General features: G+C 43.3%; 1 protein-coding gene across 7 annotated transcripts in view; it reads right to left on the bottom strand.

Annotated features, from left to right (window-relative positions):
• Positions 1-278: 278 nt before the first annotated feature.
• The window catches only part of CYFIP2 (cytoplasmic FMR1 interacting protein 2), a 164,366-nt gene continuing 138,320 nt past the window's right edge, over positions 279-26,324 (bottom strand). For all 7 annotated transcript variants that reach the window (XM_064278789.1, XM_064278786.1, XM_064278799.1 and 4 more), the window contains exons 27-31: positions 21,853-21,925; positions 21,284-21,378; positions 15,190-15,428; positions 13,283-13,430; positions 279-12,477 (exon numbers count right to left, since the gene is read on the bottom strand). In XM_064278789.1, the coding sequence (XP_064134859.1) occupies positions 12,310-12,477; positions 13,283-13,430; positions 15,190-15,428; positions 21,284-21,378; positions 21,853-21,925 (723 nt within the window). In that variant the 3' untranslated portion in view covers positions 279-12,309. The remainder of the gene's footprint in view (positions 12,478-13,282; positions 13,431-15,189; positions 15,429-21,283; positions 21,379-21,852; positions 21,926-26,324) is intronic.

The raw sequence follows: 26,324 nt of genomic DNA, 5'->3' as shown, positions 1-26,324 counted from the left end.
CTTCCTGTTGGCAAAATTATGTTCTTAGAATTCAAGATTTGAATATAATTTGTGTTCTAAATGTTTTTAATGTTAGTAACGCCATTTGTTGTTGTTGTCAGTTGCTGTCCAATCGATTCTGACTCGTGGTGACCCCTTGTGTGTAGAGTAGAACTGCTGCATAGGGTTTTCAAGGCTCTGGCCTTTAAGAAGCAGATCTCCAGGGCTTACTTCCAACGCACCTCTTTGTGGGTTTTGGCAAGTGGTCAAGTGCTTTTTTGAGTCATTGTAGCTCTTAGTTTGCTTTTTTTTTTTTTTTAATTAATTTCAAGTTAGAGCAACTTGAGACAAGTAGCTCTGACAACAAGTAGCAACTGGAATTGTAAGATTTTTGAAGGGATACTTAGATTCAGAAATGAATCATGCATTTAACATATTATGCTTAACTATTGTAATGGATCACATATAATTAGTGTTATCACAGAAAATATTACGAAATATTCTTATTTTATTATGTGAACTACTATCCTTTATACTGCAATTTTTATTGTCTCTTAAAGCAACATCTAGATTCATAGATTCATTTCTTGAATTGTTCTCTCAAATTGTTCAATTCTGGAAGTTTATGGCTCAATTTGTTAGGACCTGTCTTCGATAAAGACAGTATTTTGACCTATAATGGCCAGACACTATAAAAAAATTAGTTTGGGATTATTTGTATGTTAACCTCCTTCTTAGTCATGCTAAATGTTGTTTCCTTGTTTTAATTTCCTTATATTTTATTGGAATGCTATTTTTGCTGCATATTTCATATGCATTTTCATTTAGGAAAACCAGTTTCTCCCAAATTTGCAAAAATATTTTTAATCCTTTTGAAGTAAATTTGACAAACTTAGATGTCTTTGATTTTTTTTGTAGTGTTATTAATAGTATGCAATGTTGTTGTTGTTAGGTGCCGTCGAGTCGGTTCCGACTCATAGCGACCCTATGTACAACAGAACAAAACACTGCCCAGTCCTGCACCATCCTTACAATCGTTCTTATGCTTGAGCTCATTGTTGCAGCCACTGTGTCAATCCACCTCGTTGAGGGTCTTCCTCTTTTCCGCTGACCCTGTACTCTGCCAAGCATGATGTCCTTCTCCAGGGACTGATCCCTCCTGAAAACATGTCCAACGTATGTAAGACGCAGTCTCACCATCCTTGCCTCTAAGGAGCAGTCTGGTTGTACCTCTTCTAAGACAGATTTGTTCCTTCTTTTGGCAGTCCAATATTCAATATTCTTCGCCAACGCCACAATTTAAAGGCGTCAACTCTTCTTCATTCTTCCTTATTCATTGTCCAGCTTTCACATGCATATGGTGCGATAAAAAATACCATGGCTTGGGTCAGGCGCACCTTAGTCTCCAGGGTGACATCTTTGCTCTTCAACACTTTGAAGAGGCCCTTTGCAGCTGATTTACCCAGTGCAATGCCTGTTTTGATTTCTTGACTGCAGCTTCCAGGGCTGTTGATTGTGGATCCAAGTAAAATAAAATCCTTGAAAACTTCAATCTTTTCTCCGTTTATCATGATGTTGCTCATTGGTCCAGTTGCGAGGGTTTTTGTTTTCTTTATGTTGAGGTGTAATCCATTCTGAAGGCTGTGGTCTTTGATCTTCATTAGGAAGTGCTTCAAGTTCTCTTCACTTTCAGCAAGCAAGGTTGTGTCATCTGCATAATGCAGGTTGTTAATGAGTCTTCCTCCAATCTTGATGCCCCATTCTTCTTCATACAGTCCAGCTTCTAGGATTATTTGTTCAACATACAGATTAAATACGTATGGTTAAAGAATACAACCCTGACGCACACCTTTCCTGACTTTAAACCAATCAGTATCCCTTGTTCTGTCCGAACAACTGCCTCTTGATCTATGTAAAGGTTCCTCATGAGCACAATTAGGTGTTTTGGAATTCCCATTCTTCGCAGTGTTATCCATAGTTTGTTATGATCCACACCGTTGAATGCCTTTGCATAGTCAATAAAACACAGGTAAACATCCTTCTGGTATTCTCTGCTTTCAGCCAGGATCCACCTGAAATCAGCAATGATATCCCTGGTTTCAAGTCCTCTTCTGGAACCAGCCTGAATTTCTGGCAGTTCCCTGTCGATATACTGCTGCAGCCATTTTTGAATGATATTCAGGAGGATTTTGCTTGCATGTGATATTAATGATATTGTTGTCTAATTTCCACATTCGATTGGATCACCTTTCTTGGGAATAGGCATAAATATGGATCTCTTCCAGTTAGTGGCCAGAAAGCTGTCTTCCATATTTCTTGGCATAGATGAGCCAGCGCCTCCAGCGCTGCATCTGTTTGTTGAAACATCTCAATCGATATTCCATATTCCTGGAGCCTTGTTTTCGCCAATGCCTTCAGAGCAGCTTGGACTTCTTCCTTCAGTACCATCGGTTCCTGATCATATGCCACCTCTTGAAATGGTTGAATTTCGACTAATTCTTTTGGTATAATGACTCTGTGTATTCCTTCCATCTTCTTTTGATGCCTCCTGCATCATTTAATATTTTCCCCATGGAATCCTTCATTATTGCAACTGGAGGCTTGAATTTTTTCTTCAGTTCTTTCAGCTTGGGAAACGCCAAGAGTGTTCTTCCCTTTTGGTTTTCCATCTCCAGCTCTTTGCACATGTCGTTACAATATTTTGTCTTCTCGAGAGGCCCTTTGAAATCTTATGTTCAGCTCTTTTACTTCATGAATTCTTCCTTTTGCTTTAGCTGCTCGACGCTCAAGACCAAGTTTCAGAGTCTCCTCTGACATCCATCTTGGTCTTTTCTTTTTTTCCTGTCTTGTCAATGATCTCTTGCTTTCTTCATGGATGATGTCCTTGATGTCATTCCACAACTCGTCTGGTCTGTGATCACTAGTGTTCAATGCAAAAAATCTATTCTTGAGATGGTCTCTAAATTCAGGTGGGATATATTCAAGGTCATATTTTGGCTCTCGTGGACTTAGTCTGATTTTCTTCAGTTTCAGCTTGAACTTGCATATGAGCAATTGATGGTCTGTTCCACAGTCAGCCCCTGGCCTTGTTCTGACTGATGATATTGAGCTTTTCCATTGTCTCTTTCCACAGATGTAGTCAATTTGATTTCTGTGTGTTCCATCTGGCGAGGTCCATGTGTATAGTCACTGTTTATGTCAGTGAAAGAAGGTATTTGCAATGAAGAATTTGTCGGTCTTGCAAAATTCTGTCATTCGATCTCCGGCATTGTTTCTATCACCAAGGCCATATTTTCCAACTACTGATCCTTCTTCTTTGTTTCCAACTTTTGCATTCCAATTGCCAGTAATTATCAATGCATCTTGATTGCATGTTCTATCAATTTCAGGCTGCAGCAGCTGATAAAAATCTTCTATGTCTTCATCTTTGGCCCTAGTGGTTGGTGCATAAATTTGAATAATAGTCGTATTAACTGGTCTTCCTTGTAGGCGTATGGATATTATCCTATCACTGACAGCGTTGTACTGCAGGATAGATCTTGAAATGTTCTTTTTGACGATGAATGCAACACCATTCCTCTTTGAGTTGTCATTCCCAGCATAGTAGACTATATGATTGTCCAATTCAAAATGGTCAATACCAGTCCATTTCAGCTCACTAATGCCTAGGATATTGATGTTTATGCATTCCATTTCATTTTTGATGATTTCCAATTTTCCTAGATTCATACTTTGTACATTCCAGGTTCTGATTATTAATGAATGTTTGCAGCTGTTTCTTCTCATTTTGAGTCGTGCCACATCAGCAAATGAAGGTCCCGAAAGCTTTACTCTATCCACATCATTAAGATAGACTCTACTTTGAGGAGGCAGCTCTTCCCCAGTCATCTTTTGAGTGCCTTCCAACCTGGGGGGGCTCATCTTCCAGCAGTATATCAGACAATAGTCCGCTGCTATTCATAAGGTTTTCACTGGCTAATGCTTTTCAGAAGTAGACTGCCGGGTCCTTCTTCCTAGTCTGTCTTAGTCTGGAAGCTCAGCTGAAACCTGTCCTCCAGGGGTGACCCTGCTGGTATCTGAGTACCTCTGGCATACCTTCCAGCATCACAGCAACACACAACCCCCCAGAGTACGACAAACTGACATACCAAATAACTGAGTTAGTACAAATGCAAAATTAATTTTATTTTTCCCTAAGATCAAAATTCATTCTTTATTTGAGGGTCTTCTGCTTTAACTCTTTTAGTGCATTGTATATCTTGTCTAAATTAAACCTAATTGTTTTAACAGCATGTCGTCAGCAAGCCCAAGTGTTTGAAAGTGGTTATAATGTGAAATCTGATGTGTTCTATCATTGAGCAGACCCAGAAAATATTGTACATAGCCCCCTTTTGTTCCAAAAAATGACATCATTAGAGGTGCTGTTTTCACCTTGTCTCCAAGTAACAAATTCAAACTATGGAACAAAGAAGTGCTCAGATTTTGGCTAACAGTTAATGTCATTATCACAGTCTTGCCCTGACAATCTTTTAAATAAATGTCTAAAAATGTTGAAAGTTGTTTTTGTTCTTCTCTGAAGTCAAAACCTGTGCTTTTCATAACAGGTAAAGAACAAATTAAATGCTGATTAATTTCTACTTCACTGTTAACAATATGCATAGTAAATTTTGGTAATATAACATGATCTTTTTCCCTATTACAGTTATATTCAATAATACTTACACTTAAAAAGCATGTATGATATCTTCTCTCATTCTATCACCCATTAAATTAATCTCATTTTCAATTCTCATTCCTAGATAGTATTCATTATTTTTTACTTTTCTTGAATGTTTGACTATTTTAGCATCAATTTTCAGATCTTTAAAATTAAACCTAGACATTTTTCATTATTTTTAGTAAATATTGTTTTGTAGCACACTGGTTAAGAGCTTGGCTGCCAATCAAAAGGTGAACAGTTCTAAGCCACCAACTGCTCCTTGGAAACCCCATGAGGCGGTTCTACTTTGTTCTATACGGAGGGTCTCTATGAGTTGGAATCAACTTGTCAGCAACAGTTTTTTTTGTTTTTGTTTTTTATTGTTTTGTAATGTCACCAAAAGCATCATTGTTTGGTTAAATATTTAAACACAGTATTGTTTTAAGTACGTATATTACATTTCTATTAGGCATAGACTTGCTTTGGTTAAATACTATAGATTTCTGTTTATTTGGCTTTTTCTCGGTTCTAATGTGTTGCATGTGATCTTATCGTCTGCTCATTCTCAATGATCTAAGAATTAGAAAATAAAATGTATAAGGTTGAAGATATGAAATTGCCAACATTCGATCATTTCTAACCTACAAATATTACAATTTCATATAATTCAGCCTGATAATTCCAATCAAAATGTACACAATTCGAATATACTTTCATTAAAAATCTAAATTAAACATGATAAAAATAGATTTTAAATGTTTTCATAAAATTTATTCTTCTAAAGTATTCAAAACTTTCTATTAAGATCAAAAATGAAGATATAAATTATAGTTAACAAATATCAAATTAATATATTTATTAAATTAATCATGAGAACTTAAATCAACTTGAGAATGCAATTAAACATCATTAAAATATATTTAATAAAAATCTATTTTAAATCCAACATTCCTAGCCCATTTACTTGCCAAGGTGAAGAACAGGTATCAGGTTTTGTGCATGTTACATCAGGCCTACATATATATATATATATTGGAAACCCCGGTGGCATAGTGGTTAAAGTGCTATGGATGCGAACCAAAGGGTCGGCAGTTCAAACCCACCAGGTGCTCCTTGGAAACTCTATGGGGGCGGTTCTACTCTGTCCTACAGGGTCGCTATGAGTCGGAATCAACTTGACGGCACTGGGTTTATATATATATATATTTAATAGTAATATGTATTGAGAGCATTATTGCAAAATGTTTCCCAGCCATCATGTGTAACTGTTGTGAACAATGCTCTAATTTGTAAATACCTCCTGAGCTATGAAATAGAATATGAAAAAAAGGAAGAAAATGGATTTTTGGCTCTACCAAAAAATGATACTTCATTACACAAGAACCTAACGCGTTCAGGCTGAGAGGAAGACTTTGACAAGCTCGTTAATGTTACTTTTTTCTTACCTATGTGCCTCCAAAGCTCAAACCTCCCCACAGTTCAAGTAGAGCTCATGTCTACTAACAGTGTAGCACAATTCACAAACTTCATTGCACATGGACACAATAGCCTTTCATTTCAAGGACAGGGCAAGAGATAAGGAAAACAATTACCCTGGGGCCTGAACATGTTAGTCCCAGAGCTAATGTCTGATTAGAGGTTGTGCTGAGCCAGCACTGAGCATCAGACCTGGAGTGACAGAGATGTCCAGTGTTCTTTAAGAAATTTGTTTTGTATGACATTCAAGTTATGGGGCTCAGAAAAGGAGCACTTTTGTCTTGAATCTAAGCCTGTAACGGTCAAGGCCATCTCTCAGACAACATTTGATGTAGGCAGATTACTACTTTTCAACCTCTTGGTGCTCCCATGCTCCCTCCTCCATCTCCGCGTGTTCAAATTACCGTTTTTTAAGTTTAGAGTCATATGGAAACTCTTCCATGAAGGGCTCCCTGATAATGCCTCACCCTCTCCATCTTACTTCAGCTGGAAGGACTCCCTCAGATCTCCCCAAATGTGATGTGCCCCTCTCTTGGGATCCTGTAGGATAGAGACCTGGCACAGCATAGTGCTACTTGCTTAGTGGTTAAGAACCTGAACCTGGATCCAGACTTCCCAGACTTTGGCTTCTAGTTCCATCCCTTACCAACTGTAAAACCTCTGCCTCAGTATCTTCATCTGGAAAATGGAGTAAATAGTAGTACCTACCTCCTAAACCTGGTGGTATAGTGGTTAAGTGCTACGGCTGCTAATCAAAGGGTCGACAGTTTGAATCCGCCAGGCGCTCCTTGGAAACTCTATGGGGCAGTTCTACTCTGTCCTATAGGGTCGCTATGAGTTGGAATCGACTCGACAGCACTGGGTTTACCTCCTAAAAGTTGTTCTGAGGTTTAAGTGAATAAAGCATTGTTTCTAATGGCTAGCATGGAGCAAGCTCAATAAATACTGGTGATGATTATAGACTCACAATAGTCTTTGCTTTCTAGTTCAATGTGTTTATGTTTCATCCCTCATGTAACTCTGTGAGTTCCTTTTGGTCAGTGATCACCACAGATTTTGAATCGTGTATAGTCTGCAAACAGAGAGAGTTCAACAAGTGTTTCTCAAAGCCATGGTGTCCCAGCCTTCAACCAATCCAAGGCTCCCAGAGACAATTTCTTCCCTGGGGTGCATTCTTCCCAGCTACCCTATTCTCTCTCTTCATCAAGATGGTTCCCCATTTCCATCCACAATCCTTAGGTACTTTGCCACGTGCCTGACTTGTGAATCCCTGCTTCCCTAACTGTACACAGGTGTTGTCACTGTGTCAGTGGCCCTTCTCCTGTGGGAGTTTGTTACATCTTAACACGGACTTCCATGCCCTTAACCCAGTGCTTTTTAGTATATTCCACAGATGATAATGAAGGGGTTTCTGAAGTCACAGCCATGGAGGAGGTGTGGTGTTGACACAGGCTAACTAGGTCCTGCTGGAGTTCTCACAGGGCTGTGGATCTTCGGGAATGGAAAGGGCACGAGGCATCTCCCAAATGTATTTGAACAAGGGATCCTTTTTCACTGAGCATCGCTCAGGGCTAATATTTTCCCAGTGACACTAGCTCAAATACATGGTCCCTAACATGAGAATTCCTGGAGGTTGTGACATACTGAGATTTTGAGGATGCAAAGTAGTCAGGCCTCTCGAATTAAACCAGTTGGAAATTACCTAGCAATCAGAATATCAGAGATGGAAAGGGTCTTGGATTATTGTGTCTAACTTGGTAGACTAGGAAACCAAGGTCCCAAGAGTCTGAGGGCTGCCTAAGGTCACAGGAGTAGGGAGTCAGTAATGGCCCTAGGACTCCTCTCAGCGGGTGGCCTTTAGGGAAGCCAGTGCTATGTGAAATGTGAGACTCCAAGGCTGGGACTAAACACATCCTTCTAGCAAATGTGTTTCTGATGGGTTTGAAAAGTTTCTGGGCATCAGCCTTTTCCCATCAGTCTTGGGAACTTCCCAGGTACCACGCTAACCATCTCCTGATGCCAGGATGTACTCAGTCTTATAGATCCAAGTCCCTGAAAAGTCCAGTGGCCAAACCCCCAGGTCTAGTTTTGGGGTCTGGCCTGGTTGACCGTCCACTGTGGTGTGACAGCAAAAGCCCAGCCTTTGGAACTGGGTTCAAATGCCAACTCTGTCACTTAGTGACTGTACGGAAATAAACATACTGTGTAGCCTCTGTGGAAAATGTGGAGTATGCCACAGGTGACTGTGGTTCAGTAAAAGGAACAGATGGAGAGAATTTAGCATGGTGCCTGACACACAATGCTGTTACTGATGTCAGTGGGCCCCCAACTCATGGCAACTCCATGCACAATAGAATGAAAGGCTGCCTGGTCCTGGCCATCCTCATGACTGGCTGCCTATCAAGCTGGTGTGATCCGTGGAGTTTTCATTGGCTGATTTCCAGAAGTAGATAACCTGGCCTTCTTCCCTAGTTCGCCTTAGTTTGGAAGCTCTGCTGAAATCTGTTCAGTATCATAGCAACGCACAAGCCTCCACTGACAGATGGGTAGTGGCTCTGTGTGAGGTTCGTTGGCTGGGAATCAAAGCCCCGGAGGGCGACAATTCTACCACTGAACCACCACTGCCCTCTTGGTACATATTGTTATTGGGTACTGTTGAGTTGAACCCAACTCATAGTGACCCCATGTGACAGAGTAGAACTACTCCATGGGTGGGTTTTTTTTTTTTTTGGCTTTAATCTATAAAGAAGTAGATTGCTAGGTCTTTCTCCTGCAGAGTCACTTGGTGGGTTCAGACCACCATTTTTTTTTTTTTTTCTTTTAATTTTTGTGCTTTAAGTGAAAGTTTACAACTCTGGTCCTGTCTCTTGGGTGGCTCATCATTACCTTGTGTCTTTGATGTTCTTTATACTCCTTTGCTCTAGGTGGGCTAAGACCAATTGATGCATCTTAGATGGCTGCTTGATAGCGTTTAAGGCCCCAGACGCCACTCACCAAAGTGGGATGCATAATATTTTCTTAATAGATTTTATTATGCCATTTGACCTAGATGTCCCCTGAAACCATGGTCCCCAAACCCCTGCCACACTGGCCTTTGAAGCATTCAGTTTATTCAGGAAACTGCTTTTGGTTTAGTCCAGTTGTGCTGACCTTTCCTGTACTGCAAACCACCAAATTTTTGGTTAGTAGCTGAGCACTTAACCATCATGCCACCAGGGCTCCTTCGGCATGCATTAAAAACCAAAACCCAAACTCTTTCTCGTCGAGATGATTCTCACTCATAGCGACCCTGTATTTGGAAACCCTGGTGGCGTAGTGGTTAAGTGCTGTAGCTGCTAACCAAAAGGTCAATAGTTCGAATCCACCAGGCGCTCCTTAGAAACTCTATGGGGCAGTTCTACTCTATCCTATACGGTCACTATGAGTTCGCATGCATTCGGCCTCATTAAATAGCAGTTCCCATTCTTCCTTGTAAAACTAGGGACCTGAGGTGTATAGTTACCACAGCAAGACTAAGAAATTGCCAAGGGCAGGAACTATCTCTGTATCTGGCTCAGGGCTGATTAATTTGTACAGATGTAATTTCCCCAGTGAGAAAACAAGATAAGCCGTTAGTTTAGGGTGTACTGGCCTGTTATCTTTTTCCATTCTCTTTGTTTTCTCAGTCATTAATGTGGCCTTCCGCAAATTAGCAATGATTGCAATAGGACCAGGTATCAAGATCAAGATGCTGGTTTCACGAATTTTGAAGCAATTTTAATGGAGATGGAAATGTTTATCAACTCAACACAGGTACCCCAAAAATACAAATCAAAATATCTTCAGCTGCATAGCAAATATGATTTAAGAATTTAACATCATTATTTGATCACAAGCGTAAATATAAGTCACCATAAATAAATGTAGATTCATTGTACAAAAGTCCCCAACAACTCTTAATACAAATATGGTACATTTGACAGTTTCTGAAACAGATTCTTTAATTAACTTTTTAAAACTTAAGCATTTTTTTTCCTAGTTCTTGAACACGCACAAAAAATAAAAAAGGCAGTAATGCCGGTGAGGAAAGAATATTAAACCTCCTCAGTATTCATAAATAAGTGCTGCTGGCAAGCCGGGGGAATGAAATCTCCCTCCTGAAAGTAAAGACCTCAACTTACTGGGATCAAGTCTCTTGAGGATGATGTGGTTCTGTCCAGAGGGTCAAATTCGGGGTCATAAATCTAGGTTGGGGGGACGGGGATGGGGATGAGCTGTTGCAATAGCAATCTCTTCGGAGTGAGCCATCCAACTCTCCACAAAGCAACATTCAAGGGGGATCTGCCAGCTTCCCCTTGGAACCACCTTCCTTCCCTATGAAAGTCTTGCCTCCTGGCTCAGAGGTAGCCCGAAGCCCACAGTTAGCAGAATGATTCCTCTACAGCAGTGGTTCTCACTTCCACACGCAGCAGAATAACACAGATAGCTTGTGGGAAGTGTGGATTCCTCGGACCTACCCCCAGAGATTCAGAATTAGTAGGTATGAGAAGGGGCCCAGGAATCTCCATTTAAATTTGCTAATCTCAGGAAGTTCTGCTGTAGGAGGCCTCTGGATTCCCCTGTGGAGAGCCCCATCTCTTTCTCACTGGTGCGCATGAGTGTGTTACACAAACCTCTTGCTATGGGCCCTTCCTTTGCTCCTTCCATGGGTTACAAATGACCCATCTGCCCTGGGGGGAGGGTATTACCATTTTTTTTTTTTTTTCCTGTTTTCTCCCTGGGCTGGGGAGAGAAATATTACATGTGACACTATATATGTTCTTCAAAGCTCAGGGACACAGACTTTCCTTGATGATGATGTGCTCTGTCATGAATGAGACATTCACTTCCCAAAGACTTCTCTCCTTCTAAACAGTTTCCCCAGGCTTGGTGGGAGATTTTGCAGGGGAATTCTGGCTCAACCTGAGAAACAGGAGTAGAATCCATACCCCCAAACTCTAAGGAACATTAGAAAAGAGGAAGTTGGCTCTTCTGGCTTCTAGGACACTGAAAGTTCTCATTTACTAAGACAGGTCCCCTCCTGGTGTTACTTCTGGGTATTAGAAGCTCAGTGACTAGTATTTATACCCCTTACCTCTCTGTTCACGTTAAAATAATGGCTTAATATTTTCTTTCTCTTGGGAGTTTGTTTTGATGGAGGATTCTGGCAAAGAGGAAGCCGCTAATTTGTTTACTGGTCAATGCTATGGGCAGTGCCATGTCTGCCTTATTCAGCTCTGTATCCATGATGACCTTGTGTGGCCTGATGCCCTCTAAGCATTTGCTTAATGAATTAAAAAATGGCCTCATCAGCAAGCTGTTGAGATGACCTAAAAGCTTTCTTCTTCGGGCTATGGAATTCCTGGCTGTGTTCATAAACATTGCTTCCTCACAGCAGGCCTGACCATCTTCCTACTCCCAATTCTACTCAGTGGGATACACTTGTAAATGAATTTGAGTTCTCTCTAGGATTGCCCTGAGAGGGAGTCAGGATGTAGCTCCTGGAAGTCTATGAAATGGCAGAGCCGATACCAAGTACCAAGAACCTCCTCCTCTGTTCACTGTGTTTGCATCACCTAATCCAGGAGCGTGCTTGGCAGTGGAATCCCCAGAGCAGGAAAAGGTGCCACCCAGGGAGCTGGAGGCATGGGAGCCAGCAGAGAGGATGATGCCAGTAAGCTGAGGCATGCCCACTGGCCTGCTGACATCTGAGAACGGCTGTGCCCTTTCCTTGATCACTGAGACGTCAGGCCCGGGGTCACACATGGGTACTGGGTTGGAGGTCACCATCTTGGGAGATCTTGGGAAGCAACCAAAGATGTGGAGGGGGGCCACTGGATGGGGAAAGGATGATGCTACAGGCTCTTAGCACAGCAGAGGAAAAAAAGAAAAAGCACATACTTCCCTGTTCTTTTTTTTTTTTTTCATTTGCACTATGGAAACCCACCATGGAGATGTCATGGGAGAACATGCACAGGCCCACCCTTGGGAGCAGTGGGGATGGGCTTGGGGAGGTTCTTGTTTGGTTGTAGTCCATCCCATACGCTGTCCAGTTGGACCCTACTGTGGGCTGGCTGTGGCGTTCTCACTCCTGCTTCTCCTCTTCCTCCAGGTTGAGGGCCTACAGGGCCTTCTACCTAGCAGGTGGTGGCCAGGGACTGGTGGATGGGTGGCTGGAAGCAGCGCACATGCTCCACGGTGGAGCTGTCCGTCTCCACAGACTTCATGTACTTGTTCAGGATGGCAAATACTTCATTGTTCAAGATCTGGTACTTTCTGATGCGGTCCGCCATCTTCTTCAGGGGCTACAGGAGGGCAGGCACGTACAGGTGAGTGATGGGGGGAAGAGAAAGAGCGGGGAAGGAAGAGCAAGAGAATGGTTCGGTGAGGTCAAGGTCTAGGGCTCCGATGCCTCACTCTCTTGTTTAAAGACCTTCAGTAGGCTCCCAGTGGGCTCTGGTGATCAAGGGTTAGCTTGGGCCATAAGGTCCTTTGCAAGGTGGCTCCTACCTCTCTCTCCTCTACATCTGGCTCCCTAGACCCACACTTTGCTCTGGCCATACATCTTCATGCCCCTGTGCCTTTGCCCTTGTTGTTCCTTCTGTCTGAACATCCTTCCCACCCTCACCACCCTAGTTTATGCCTGGTTATTCACTGCTTGCCATTTCGTACTTGGCTCAAGCATGGTTTCTGATGGGAAGTCTTCTCTGACCATCTCACAGCCCCCCAGCCTCATTTAGACGGCCTCTGTCTGTGCTCCCACTGCAGCCTTGCTGACCCACAGAACCGTACTTACAACATGCCAGTGCCTACCACACTCCTGGTGCTCAGTGAATGCTTGTGTGAATGAGTAACCAGCACCAGTAGAGTCTGACTGGGGCAGGGAAGGTGTGTTTCAGCTCTGGAGCCCTGCCCTGATTTATCCCAGTGGGTTATGAGCAAGTGACTCATGGCTTCCCAAATCAGATCCCTGGGTGCTGAGTGTCTCTGTTATCTACCTGCAGTCTGGGGAGGTGATCTCCATAAGACTGCACCCTCCTATTCTTTTGTGATGAAAGCCTGGTTGTCAGGCCCTGCCACCTCCCAGGCCTCAGCCACGAGCTGGCTTACCACATTCTTAATGATTTCATCCTTTCCGTCTTGCCTCTGTACTTTTAGCAGGTGATAACAGAAGTCAAACAGGTCGAAGCGACGCTGCTGGCCCAGCAGGACAATGATGGAGCAGCCAGCCCAGTTCAAGCCGTCTCCGAAACACTGCCTGGGGGTGGGGCAGGGAGAGGAAGCAGCAGAGTGAGTGGCAGGAGAGAGAGGGAGGGTGAAGCCTTCATCTAGGGTCAGTGAGTGGGTCAAGTCTCCTAATCGGTAAAATGGGTACAAGGGAAAAAGTGAGCAGGATTCATTCGTTCCAGTGACTATGGTTATATTACAAGCCCTTGTAACCACAAAGAGTCCCTGGGGTGGTACAAAATGTTAATAAGCTTAGCTGCTAACCAAAAGGTTGGAGGTTTGAGTCCACCCAGAGGCATCTGGAAAGAAAAGCTTGGGGACCTACTTCCGAAAAATTAGCTGTTGAAAACCCTATGGAGCATAGTAATTCTCTGACACCCATGGGGCTGCCATGTGTCAGAGTTGACTCCATGGCAACTGGTTTTTAACCACAAAGAGGTGTCAATCTGTTGCTTCCCTGACGTAGGGGAAAATCAGCTTTGGAGACAAATTTGCAAAAAACAAGTAAGCAACAACAAAAAAGAAAGCCCCCAAAACAGGCCTAGAGATTTACGTGGCTGATTATTTCAGGCAGGCTGAGGAGAAGCTGTCTTGGCTCCAAAAAGGGGCCAGAGGAACACCTGTGAGGTGATGGGATATTTTCAAACCGTGTCACCAACTGGCCAGTGAAGGTCAAGAGGGTGGGGACGAGGCATAGTGGGTGATGAGCAGCAGCTGCTGGTGGGTGGGTAGGGGTTCTCGCAGCTCTGATAAAGCTCAGCCTGCATGTCCCCAACTCTCCACAGCAATCCAGGAATGTGGGTGGTGGTGGGGTCAGCAGCGCTCTGCTGTTTTCTCGTCCTCAAGAAGGAGCCCCCACTGTAAGCTGGGGAGGTTTCCTCATCCCCACGACTGTGGCTGAGAGTGTGCTGGACCAGCAGCTGCTCTGAAAACAGCCTCGGAACAGCTTGCTCCTCCTCTGTCCAGCTCAAACACCACTTCCTTCTCTAGCCCCCATCTGAGGCCTGGGCCTCTGGTGCTTTGTCTTTAGAGCTTTTGACTCCTTCAGGGCAGGCTCTGTCTGCCTGGCTTACCAGTTTATACTCCATATCTAGCTAGGTGGTGAAGGAAGAACTGGGCTCTGCTTCTGTCTTCTGGGGACAGGGTTTCCAGGAGTAGATGGCTTCATGAGCCAGGGGCCACCATGAGCAAGTTCTGTCCTGACTTTCCAGGGGAAGTCTTTCTCTGTTCTATGAACCCTGGAGTTTTGTGGGGATGACGTGGGCAGGGAGGTTCATAATACAAAACCTTACCGGGGCCCCCTTGTGCCCACTCAGTCAGACCTAGTTTCCAGGTTCTGAAAGACAAGGGTTCCAGAGCTCTCTACCCCCGGGTGCACATACTCACACACCTGCACACACCAGAATACCCACACACGCTCCATTTCTGCCTCCAATAATTGGTTACTCTTTCTGGCATACTCCTTTCTCCCTCCTACAGATCTGAATCCCAGACACTGTTCAAGGCTCAATTCTAGTCTGATAATCCACTCATCTCCCTTTTCTGGCATCTGTTACCCCTCCTGCCCTTGCTGCAAGGCAATCTCATTATATGTACCTGGGTGTCTAACTCATTCCTCTCTCTCCATGAAGCCAGGGGCTGTCTGCATTCGCTCAGCCCTGGCACATGGCATGTGCTTGGTAAGTAGTTGTTGAACACGCACCCCTGCCCACCTTTCTGGCTGAACTCCGGCAGCCTGATGACTCTCAGGGACAAGCAGTTTGGGGGTGGCCCCTCCCTGGGGTACTCACTCTGCCGTGAACTCATTGGTGCCCACGGGGATGCAGTAGACGAACTGCATGGCGCTCCACAGGCGGTGGAACTCCACACACTCGTCCACGTGCATTACACCGTTGGTGGGCGGAGGGCCTCGCCAGATGGGGTCCTGCAGGTAGCTCCGGATGCGTGTCAGGATGACCTCGAACATGGACAGGCCGCAGCACAGCCGCTCCTTGGTCAGCAGGTCACCTTCCCGAGCGATGGCGATTTGCTGGGGATGGAAGGGCATGTAAGGCTCTATCCATATCTCAGACCTGTCTCTCACCTTCCAACCGAGATTCCCAAACCCTGGAGCTGGCTGCAGCTGGAATTCTTTCACTAGAATCTTTCCCAGAGCAGGGCACTGACTTTATAAGCCTGAGTGCAACGGCAGGGAAGTCTTGTGGTAAGTAAAATCAAGGGCCATAAATAGAAGAATGGTTAAAAAAAAAATTGTGATCTACTCACGTAATGAAATGCTAGGTGGCCCCCGAAATAGACAGCTATAAAAGTGCTTCTAGTACTACTGTTACTATTGCACAATTACTACTCCTGGCTTATACTTACACTGGGTGTGTGGAATATACCAGGTCCTGTCCTAAGTATACGATAGGTGTTGGCTCCATTATATTTCTCACATCAACCCCACAAGGTATATACCCGTTGCCGTCGAGTTGATTCCAACTCATAGCGACCCTATGACGACAGAGTAGAACTGCCCCCGTAGAGCTTCCAAGGAGCGGCTGGTGGATTCGAACTGCTAACCTCTTGGTTAGCAGCCAAGTCCTTAACCATCGTGCCACCAGGGCTCTTCACATAAGGTAGGTACCATTATCATGCTCATTTTACTGACGAAGAGACTGAAGCTCCGAAAGGCAGTCAGTGAGTGGCAAAAGCTAAGATGTGAATCTTGGCAATGTAGGTCCATGGGTAAACTTGTAAAGTCGGTAGGGCAAGTTGCACAATAAGATGTATAGCATGATCTATTTAAAGGAACAACAACATCACAACCCCACAAACAAAATCATGTGGCGGGTGTGTGTGTGCGCAGAAACATTATGGAAGGATTAAAGTCAGTTGTGAGAACCGATGGGCTTGGAAATCAGGAGGAGAGGGATTCACTTGTTATTTTTAACATTTCTGTGAAGTGGAATATGCTACAATGAGTATATGTTGTCCTTTGAAAACTTACCACCGATTTCACAGAATTGTTTCCTCTAGCTAGAAGTCCTTCTTTGACAACTGCAAATGATCTCTATGAATAATTTAAATGCTTCTCATCTGAAGCCTCATTACTGCATAGCTAATAATGCTAGACAAGCACATCAAAGCGCATCGCCATATCATCATGAGTTACCACATCTAGAGTAAAGGTCCTGTAAGCCGTCTGCAAAGTAAGATAGATATGAACATCTAAGGTCAAAGTAAAGGCTCCCCATCTAGGGACAAAGCTAAAGAGGCCTGGCTTCTGAGACAGACAGATCCACGGGGCACTCAGAGGATCAGCTCTCAAGGGATAGTTCCCCAAAGAGCCCTTACAGTGTGGCCTAGAGGTGCCTGATGGCCAGCTGTAAGGTGAGATCCTCAGGAAGAGGGCCAGAACCAGTTGTCGTAGATTCCGACTCATAGAGACCTCATGTGTGTCAGAGTAGAACTGTGTTCCAGAGGGTTTTCAAGGCTGCAACCTTTCAGAAATAGACCACCAGTCCTTTCTTCAGAGGCACCTCTGGCTGGACTTGAACCTCTAACTTTTAAGTTAGCAGCTGAGCATGTAGACACTTTGCACCACCCAGGGACTCCAGGGAGAGGTTCTCTAAACTAATTCATGAAGGGAAATAAATCAGGAACCACCAGTGTTGGAGCCTGTGATGAATGTGGGCCATGAGTGTAGCTGTCATGACAACTATAAACTCAAAGAAGTCTAGGAAAAAAATATGAAATGGAGAAGTCTGACAGTGCATATTGCAAACAGAGAGAGGGAAACCTGATTCACGGTGACTCATCTTGATTCCATAGGCAGTGAGAGCTTGTTAGCTGAGGAGGGAGCACTCAAGTTGCCACAGTTAGCTAGAAATACCTCTTATAAAACATCCCAAACTCTGTGCATGCTTCTGTTCTCCCTAAGCGACTATCTCTGCTGGTATTTGGACCTTGAAAAGGCTCTTCACTTCAGGAAGGGAGTGCCTGGCACAGAGAAGATGCTCAGTAAATCAATAAAACCTGTTACTGTCGTGTTCACTGACTCCTGGCAACCCCATGTGTAACAGAGTAGAACTGTGCTCCACAGTGTTTTCTTGGCTGTCATCCTTTGAATCATCAACCTACTGGTTAGTAGTCAAGCACAAGTGGTTTGCACCATCCAGGGACTTCAGTAAATTAATAAAGGACCTATATTTGTTCCCGGGGAAACCCTGGTGGCGTAGTAGTTAAGAGCTACGGATGCTAACCAAAAGGTCGGCAGTTCGAGTCTACCAGGCACTCCCTGGAAACTCTATGGGGCAGTTCTACTCTGTCCTACATGGTTGCTATGAGTCGAAATCAACTTGATGGCAACTTGTTTTTTTTTTTTAATTTGTTCTCGAGTCATAAATATTCTTATCTTAAATCAGTACAGAGAGTTCTGGTCTATGAACCAATCTCCCATGTGTCTGGTTAGTCTGAATCAATCATTGGAGCCTGACAATCCTGGGGGCAACTAGAAAAATTAGCAACTGAGTTTACAGATCTGCAGACAGACCCTGAACTCTGATGAGCCCACCCAATACAGACAACCAAAGAAGCCTTAAAGGAAATGGTTAGGGGCTTTGTTCCTTGCTTTGAAAAGTGTTTCCTCTCATAGTTTTTTTTTTTTTTTTTCTCTTCTATAAGCTATAAAAGTAATACATAGGCATTGGGTAAAATTTGGAAATTAAAAGCAAAGGTTACTGGGAAGAAAATAAAAATTTCCCATAAACCCAATTACCCAGAGATAAGCTTTCTAAAAATACTGCTGTATGATTTGTGTTTATGTATATATGTGTATGCATATATATTTAACAAAATTTGGATAGTACCAATATTGCCTTTTTCTCTTAATATACCAAGAATTAAAAAAATTTTTTTGAATGTTAAATTTTCATGATTTTTTAATGGCTACATAAAATGGTCATTGATATAATTTATTTGGCCCTCTATTCTTGTTGGTGTTTTAAGTTGGTTATAACTTTTCACTATTGTGTACAATTCTGAAACAAACATCCTTACACATGAAAATTTTGGATCCTATCTCTGATTATTTTCTTAGGCTAAATCCTTAAAAGTAGAATTACTAGGTCAAAAGTACAAATATCTTCAAAGGCTCTTGCTACCTAGTGGCAAACTCATTTTAAACAGCTGGGCCACTGTGTATCTACCTATAACTCCTGTTCCTTATACCCTCATCAATCTCATTAAGTTCTTTGCCAACTCGAAAGATAAAACATTACATCTCATTCTTTTCATTTGTGTGCCACTGATTTCTAGCAAGTCTGCATTTTTTTCTTATGATCATTGGCATTTATATTTTTTATGCTGTGAGTTTTTTTCCATGTCTATTTTCTTTTCATTTATCTGGCATTTTCTTTTCTGCTTTGAAAAAGTGCTTTATACAATAGTATAAGACCAACTGGTCAACCTTACCCCTAAAGCAAAGGTGAGAAGGTAAGGAGGGGCCATCTGTCTTAGAAAACCACCCACTGCCGTCGAGAACCCAACACAAATAGTGTCATTCAGTTCACGCTTCCAGGCTTTAAATATATAGCAGAGATTCTCGGTCACTGTCCTCGATAGTATATGAGCCCCCTGAAACCCAGCTAGCTTGAATGTTAATATTTTTTCTTTGGCTGACAAAAATGACTAAGTTTTGGATTCTTTCTCGAGGGATGAGAGACTTGTAAAACTGGCATTTCCTTTCTCAGAACGCCCAGTTCTGTTCATTAAGTACTGAGCATTTCATGAATTGAGATTTCTATCAGTCCCAGGGAAATGGTGTCCACCCGAACATGAAAGGAACTCACAGTCTTCTAAATGGAAACACATGCCAAACTTTGGGTGCTAGGGCCAGATTCTTATGGGATGACACCAGTGCTAGAGTAGACATATTTACATGTCACTGGCTTGGGGGATTTCTCCCTAAAAGGAAATCATTGTAGACGATCCTTTCAGTGCAGCTCCTGAAGGTTAAGAAGAAAATGTGCTTACTACATGGCATCTGAATTCTCTCTGGGGCGACTCCAAGAGCCCAGTCGCCACTTAGCGTCTCGTCACTGTTTTCAGTAGGAGGTTGGCGGCATGCAGAAGGCCCAGACGGGATGGCCTCATCGGTGGGACATCTAGGAAGACGGGCTCTGCAATGTGTTCCGAATGCTTGCCATGCTTTGGGTAGGGAGAAGCTGCCTTTTTCTCTTGGCCCCCGATCTGGGTCCTTGTGGCTTATATATCACTGTGAGAACAGCAGAGAGGACCATCTGAATGCGAACTGAAGGGGGAATTTGAATCCTAATTTTTTTGGTCTGTGGTCTTCATCGCTGTATCCCCAATTGCCATTGCCGTGGAGTAGATTCTGGCTCATGGCGACCTCATGTGTGTCAGAGTAGAACTGTGTCCATCATAGGGTTTTCAATGGCTGTGATCTTTTGGAAGTAGATCCCCAGGCCTTTCTTCTGAGGTGCCTTGGAGTAGGTTCAAACCGCCATGAATCCTAAATTTTTTAAATAGTTGCATTTGGCTAGCAGAACAGGTGACACTGGCTTGTTTCATGATGCTGTCCTGTTTTTCTCCTTTCTGAAATCTTCCCCTGAACCTCCCAAAATGTGAAGCTTGCTTAAATCAATTTGAGGGGATAGCACATTCTTTTTGTTGCCTCTTTCCTCCAACTCTCTTCCTTCCTGCCTCCCTTCATAGTCTGTGAGTTCTCTGACGCCAGAGGTCCTCTCTGACTCATCTCATTCATAGTGACTGGTACAGTTTTTTAAAAAATGAATTTTATCTATAGAATGAACACACGAGCCACTGACCTTTAAAACATTTTACAGATAAAGCTGAAATCTTCCTTGGTACCCTCTCCCCAATCTGTCTTCTTTACCTCTCTTCAGACGTTGCCACCATTATGAGCTAGGTGTGTATCATCCCAGATGTTTTTTAGAAAAAGATTTACCTATAATAGGGTCTTATTATGTACATTTTTTAAAGAATGCAAATGGGATCATACTGTATGAGCGGTAGTGCAACTTGCTTATTAATTCACTCAGCCATGTTTTTGCAACTTGCTTATTAATTCACTCAACCATGTTTTTGAGACCTATTCACATTGATGTGTCTTGATCCAATTTTTCTATTTAATTATTACATGGCAGCTACTCAGCATTTAGACGATTATAAAAAACCAAACCAAACTAGTTGCAAGTCAATTCTAGCTCAAGATGACTCCGTATGTGTCAGAGTAGAACTGCACTCCACAGGGTTTTCAATGGCTGTGAGCTTTTGGAAGTAGATCACCAGGCATTTCTTCCAAGGCACCTCTGGGTAGATTTAAACCTCCAACCTTTTGGTTCATAGCCAAGTGCTCAACCATTTGTGCCACCCAGGGACTCCTGTAGATGACTATATCAAATTTTATTTAGTCGACCCCTCTACTGGTAGACATTTAAGCTGTTTCCAGGTTTTGCTTTAACAAACAGTTCTACAGTCAACATCTCATATTCCTGAGTGTTTCTCTAGCAAAGATATCCAGAAATGAACTTCTGGTGCACAGGGCATGTGGAGTTTTAATTTTGAGAGAAAACTTAGCAGAATTCTTGATACCTAGCAGGGGCGTAATAGATGCTTGTTGAAATGAGGTGACTTCCTTCTTTCTTGGAAGGAAAAATGACACAGGGTGTAGAAGAAAGAACTCGGGCCTAAGAGTCAGCAAACCTCATTCCAGACCTGCCCCTGCCACTAGTACGGTTTGTGATGCTCGACACTCTCTTCCCCTCTCTGCATCTCAGTTTCCCCAGCTTGAAATGAGGGGGTTAGACCAAATGCTCTTCCTCTGAAGTCCCTCTAAAGTCCATGACACAAGACTCATACCTGAGGGGTTCCCAGGCGCTCTATCAGAGGGACCAGGTGAAGTGGGGCATACTTGGCTTCCAGGCGTTTCATCCGGACCTCCAGGCGCTCCCCCTCTGCAATTGAAGCAGCAAAGCAGAATATGAGATTCTGGGCACACTGGGGTAAGAAGGGCTAGGGAAGAGAGAGGCTCAGAGGACCTGGTGATGTATCTGTATTCCAAAACTTGATGGAGCAGTACTGTTTTCCTTGGCTCTGGAAAGTATGATCATGACTCTCTATAAGGAAAAGTTTTCTATTATCTCTCCCCAGCAATGGAGTTGTCTATCTTGTGGGGTGGTGAGTTCCCTCTCATTTGAGAAGCTTAAACCAAGGCTAAACAGCAACATACTAAGGATGATCTAGAAGGAACAAGAAACAAGGCCTAGAGTGTCATTTCCAATTCTGCAATTCTGTGAATATATAATAGCTGCCCAAAGCTTTAACCTTCTTCTTTTCTAAATGCAGATCAGAGGTTACTGGGATTAAGAACTGAGCATGACGTTCAAATACAGGCTGGCTACACTCAGTTGCTATTAGTGGTTTCTTACCTTTGATGTAGACTCTAGGCAAGATGTTCTGGAAAGGTGCGGCATGGAGCAAATCACAGACCTCCTCCTGGGACTGGAAGCAGGCAAGGAAGGAAAGGAGGAGAAAACAAATTTTCATTTTAAACCAGGAAGAATTTTTTTTAAATCTCTTTTAATATATATATATATATATTTATTTATTTATTGTGCTTTAAGTGAAAGTTTACAGCTCAAGTTAGTTTCTCATACAGAAATTTATACGCACATTGTTATGTGACCCTAGTTGCTCCCCCTATAATGTGACAACACACTCCTCCTTTCCACCCCAGATTTCCCGTGTCCATTCAGCCAGCTCCTGTCCCTTTCTGCCTTCTCATCTTGCCTCCAGACAGGAGCTCCCTGCTTAGTCTCACGTATCTACTTGAACTAAGAAGCACACTCCTCACGAGTATCATTTTATGTCTTACAGTCCAGTCTAATCTTTGACTGAAGATTTGGCTTCGGGGATAGTTTTAGTTCTGGGTTAACAGAGAGCCTGGTGGCCATGTCTTCCGGGGTTTCTCCAGTCTCAATCAGACCATTAAGTCTTAAACCAGGAAGAATTTTTATTCCTAAAAACTTGAGCACGGGAGTCAGCCAGACATAGGTTCCAATTCTGGTTCTTCTACTTATTAGCTATGTAATCTTGGACAAGCTACTTAACCTCTCTATTTATTCACCCACAAAACAAGTATGGTTACAGTACGTATTTGAATGGGTTGTTTTAAGGATTAAACGAGAGAATGCACAACCTCTAAGCACAGTGCCTGGCACATATGAGTGCTCAATACATTTTAACTACAATCTTATGGATATTTGTTGAAGAATCAGAATGTGTGACAAAGGCATTAAAAGGATGATAGGCCCCAAACACTGTTTCTTTGCCTGGCTGGTTGTGAGGCCTGTAGGCTTCAAGCAGGAGGTGAGGCCAATCCTCCAATCCACTAATGTGAGATAATTCTGTATAAAGGCCTGCGTCTGCCCGGTTACTCCATACCAGCTAGTGAGAAAAGAGGGACTAGGACCCAGGAGAGATAGCTTTTGATGGTGACTTATGAAAGTAAGCTTAAAGCAGAAATCAACTACAATAGTTTGAGGGAAAAATTTGTTTGTGACAAGACAGGCCTAGAAGATAGAGTCTAACATGCTTAGTGTCCTGGGGCCAGCCCACAATCACAAAAAAGGGGAGGAAGGAAGGACCTAGCAAAGCAGGCTCCACTGAGTCTCGGTTTCTCATCTTCGAATTGTGGAGGTTTGGATTAGGTAAGATCCAGGCTCCATTCCAACTCCGAAACACTGGGGTTCTAAGCATCGGAGAGGAATAGGATGTGGGTGCCAAAGCAGGGGTGAACATGGTCATGCTGAGAAGCGGGAAGCCTAAATGCTCAAAGATAGAAGCCCCAGGATACTTTTTATTGCAGATCAGTCCTTGAACTGAGAAGACCGGAGGGAGGATAAGCGGGCTCTTCCGGGGCATCTGCCCGATCTAATTGACCATCATTCTCAGCTTCTCAGCCAACAGAACCTCAGCTGCTGTTGAGTCGGCTACGATTCATGGCGACCCATGTGCGTCAAGGTGGTGCTGTGCTCCACAGGGTCTTCCATGGCTGATTTTTCAGAAGTAAACTATCAGGTCTTTCTTCTGAGGAGCCTTTGGGTGGACTTGAAACTTCAACCTTTTGATTAGCAGCCTGAGTGAGTTAACCACTTGTACCACCCAGGGACTTTGTTTCTTAGGCAGAGAGAGGACTTCTCCACCCTTTCTTAATTAAACTGTTTCTCTCCTAAACCATGATCGTGGACACATCTAACCAGTGAATCAAATAACACAGTGTCTAAGCTTAGACCCTTTGATTCACTGTATAACTTTTGAGTCCTTATTTAACCTAGTGTCTCTAAAGTATTAGGCACTGTGGACCATTCTTTCCTCCTCCAGCTACCACAACAACATGCTCTGCTGGTTCCCATCATTTTGTTTTCTCTCTTTTAGTCTCTTTTGCAGGGTTTATATCTAGCCATTTCTTAAGTTGGTTTTCCCCAAGGTCCCACTTTGGTTTTTTCTCCTCAATCTATTCCATCTAGTCAGTCTCACCAATCCTCATGACTTCAGACACTGCTCATTGCCTATGAGCCATCAGATTGGTGTTTCCAGCCAGATTTTTCTCCCAGGATTCAGGCTTGGACACCCAACTGCTTGCTGGACACTCCACGTGGATATTCCACGGCTCAGCTTTTCTAAATCTGACCTTCTTCACACCTTCTCAGTTGGGGGTCCCTGCTCACAGAAGGGAACAACTATCTCCTCTTCTGCAGAAGCCTGAAACCTGGGGTTTATCTTCTGTCTCTGTGTCACCTCCCCTGACTAATTAGTCTTTAGGTCTTGATGATTTGAATGTCTCTTGTCTTTCCCCACAGTTCTCCACACTGACCACCATGACAAAATGAGCTCCTTTAGGGGTAGGGATGGTGTCTCTTATCCCCAGTACCTTGCAAATAATATTTTCCCAATAATTATTCATAAATGAGTGAATATTAGTTACCTGATTAATATCTCTTGGTTGAATAAATGAATTTATTTGTCCATAGGAATGTCCTTCAAGTAGGAGAGTACTACTATTAAATCTATTCATTTATTCATTCATCTGACAAGTATTTATTGAGTGCAAGGCACTGTTACAGGCTTTGCAGACACGATGTTGAACGAGTTAGACCAGATGTTTGTCCTCATGGAATTTACATTCTAGTTAATAGAGACAGGTAAAAACAAGCAAACAAATCAGAAAGCTTCAGGTAGTGATAAAATACAACAGGGTAACAGGCTAGAGAGTGACTGGGGATAGGGAGGGGACTAGTTCAGAGAGAGTTGTTGCTGTTGTTGTTAGGTGCTGTTGAGTCAGTTCTGACTCATAGCAACCCTATGCACAACAGAACGAAACACTGCCTGGCCCTGCGCCATCCTCACAATTTTTGCTATGCTTGAGCCCATTGTTGCAGCCATTGTGTCAATCCATCTCGTTGAGGGTCTTCTTCTTTTTTCACTGACCCTCTACTTTACCAACTATGATGTCCTCCAGGGACTGGTCCCTCCTGATAACATGTCCAAAGTATGTGAGACATAGTGTCACCAGCTTTGCTTCCAAGGAACATTCTGTTTGTACTTCTTCTAAGACAGATTTGTTCATTCTTTTGGCAGTCCATGGTATATTCAATATCCTTCTCCAACACCACAATTCAAAGGGGTCAATTCTTCTTCAGTCTTCCTTATTCACTGTCCAGCTTTCACATGCATATGAGGCTTGGGTCAGGTGCACCTTAGTCCTCAAGGTGACATCTTTGCGTTTCAACACTTTAAAGAAGACTTTGCCCAATGCAATGCATCTTTTGATTTCTTGACTGCTGCTTCCATGGCTGTTGATTGTGGATCCAAGTAAAATGAAATCCTTGACAACCTCAATCTTTTCTCCATTTATCATGGTCCAGTTGTGAGGATTTTTGTTTTCTTTATGTTGGGGTATAATCCATACTGAAAGCTGTGGCTTTGATCTTCATCAGTAAGTGCTTCAACTCCTCTTCACTTGCAACAAACGAGGTTGTGTCATCCACATAACACAGGTTGTTAATAAGAGAGTGGTTAAGTTAAATCTTTTTGAGGGATGACATTTGGATAAATGGAATGAAGTAAAGGAGCTGGCCATGTAGCCTCATAATGTTCCCTAAGTCAGACACACAGGCCCTGGGGTAGGAATAAGCTTGGTGATTAAGGACTGTAGTGATACATGGAATCAGAGGACAGGATGTGGCCCTAAAGGCATGGAAGCACCAGATCATGGGGGCCTGGTAAGAAGTTTGAGTTTTATTTTAAATGCAACAAGGAGCTAATGAATTGTTCCAAGCAGAGGGCTGGTACACAGAGCTCCACTGCCAAGTTTTCTTGTCTTCCCCTCTTCCAAAAATTTCAGTTATTCCTAGAAATGCCTTACTAGAAAGGTTGCTCACCGCATGAACTATTAACTTTCTAGTTGGTTCATGTGCGTAAATCAACCTTAGGAGCCACCTGTATGACCAAACAACGCTGCTGCTTTATTCATTCTATCTGACGAGCTTCTCCTTCAGATTCCTTTTGGGGAGGCAGAGTGTTCTGCTGACTCCCTTTGTATCCCCCACCCCAGTTGGCAAACTGCAAGATCAGAGGTTCTTTGTGGGTGGGCGCTGCCTGCAGACATGCTTTCTGTGGGTGTTCTACTCTGTGGTGGCATTTGCCAATGAAGGCGAGGAAGGGAGAGGATGTGGTTTCCTAATAGAGGAGGCAAAGCATTTGCCTGGGAGGTCCTGGAGGATGAGCTATGTGGCCATTTGCATAATGAGGTAGCTACACACACTGTGATACCTTTTGTGGAGGTATTTGTTTGGCATTCATTAGGTGAAGCCATCGTGACTATAAAATCAGAGGTAAG

The sequence above is a fragment of the Loxodonta africana genome, chromosome 2 (assembly GCF_030014295.1).
Source record: "Loxodonta africana isolate mLoxAfr1 chromosome 2, mLoxAfr1.hap2, whole genome shotgun sequence".
In the NCBI taxonomy this organism is placed as follows: Eukaryota; Metazoa; Chordata; class Mammalia; order Proboscidea; family Elephantidae; genus Loxodonta; species Loxodonta africana.
This window is presented reverse-complemented; position numbering and strand designations above follow the sequence as displayed.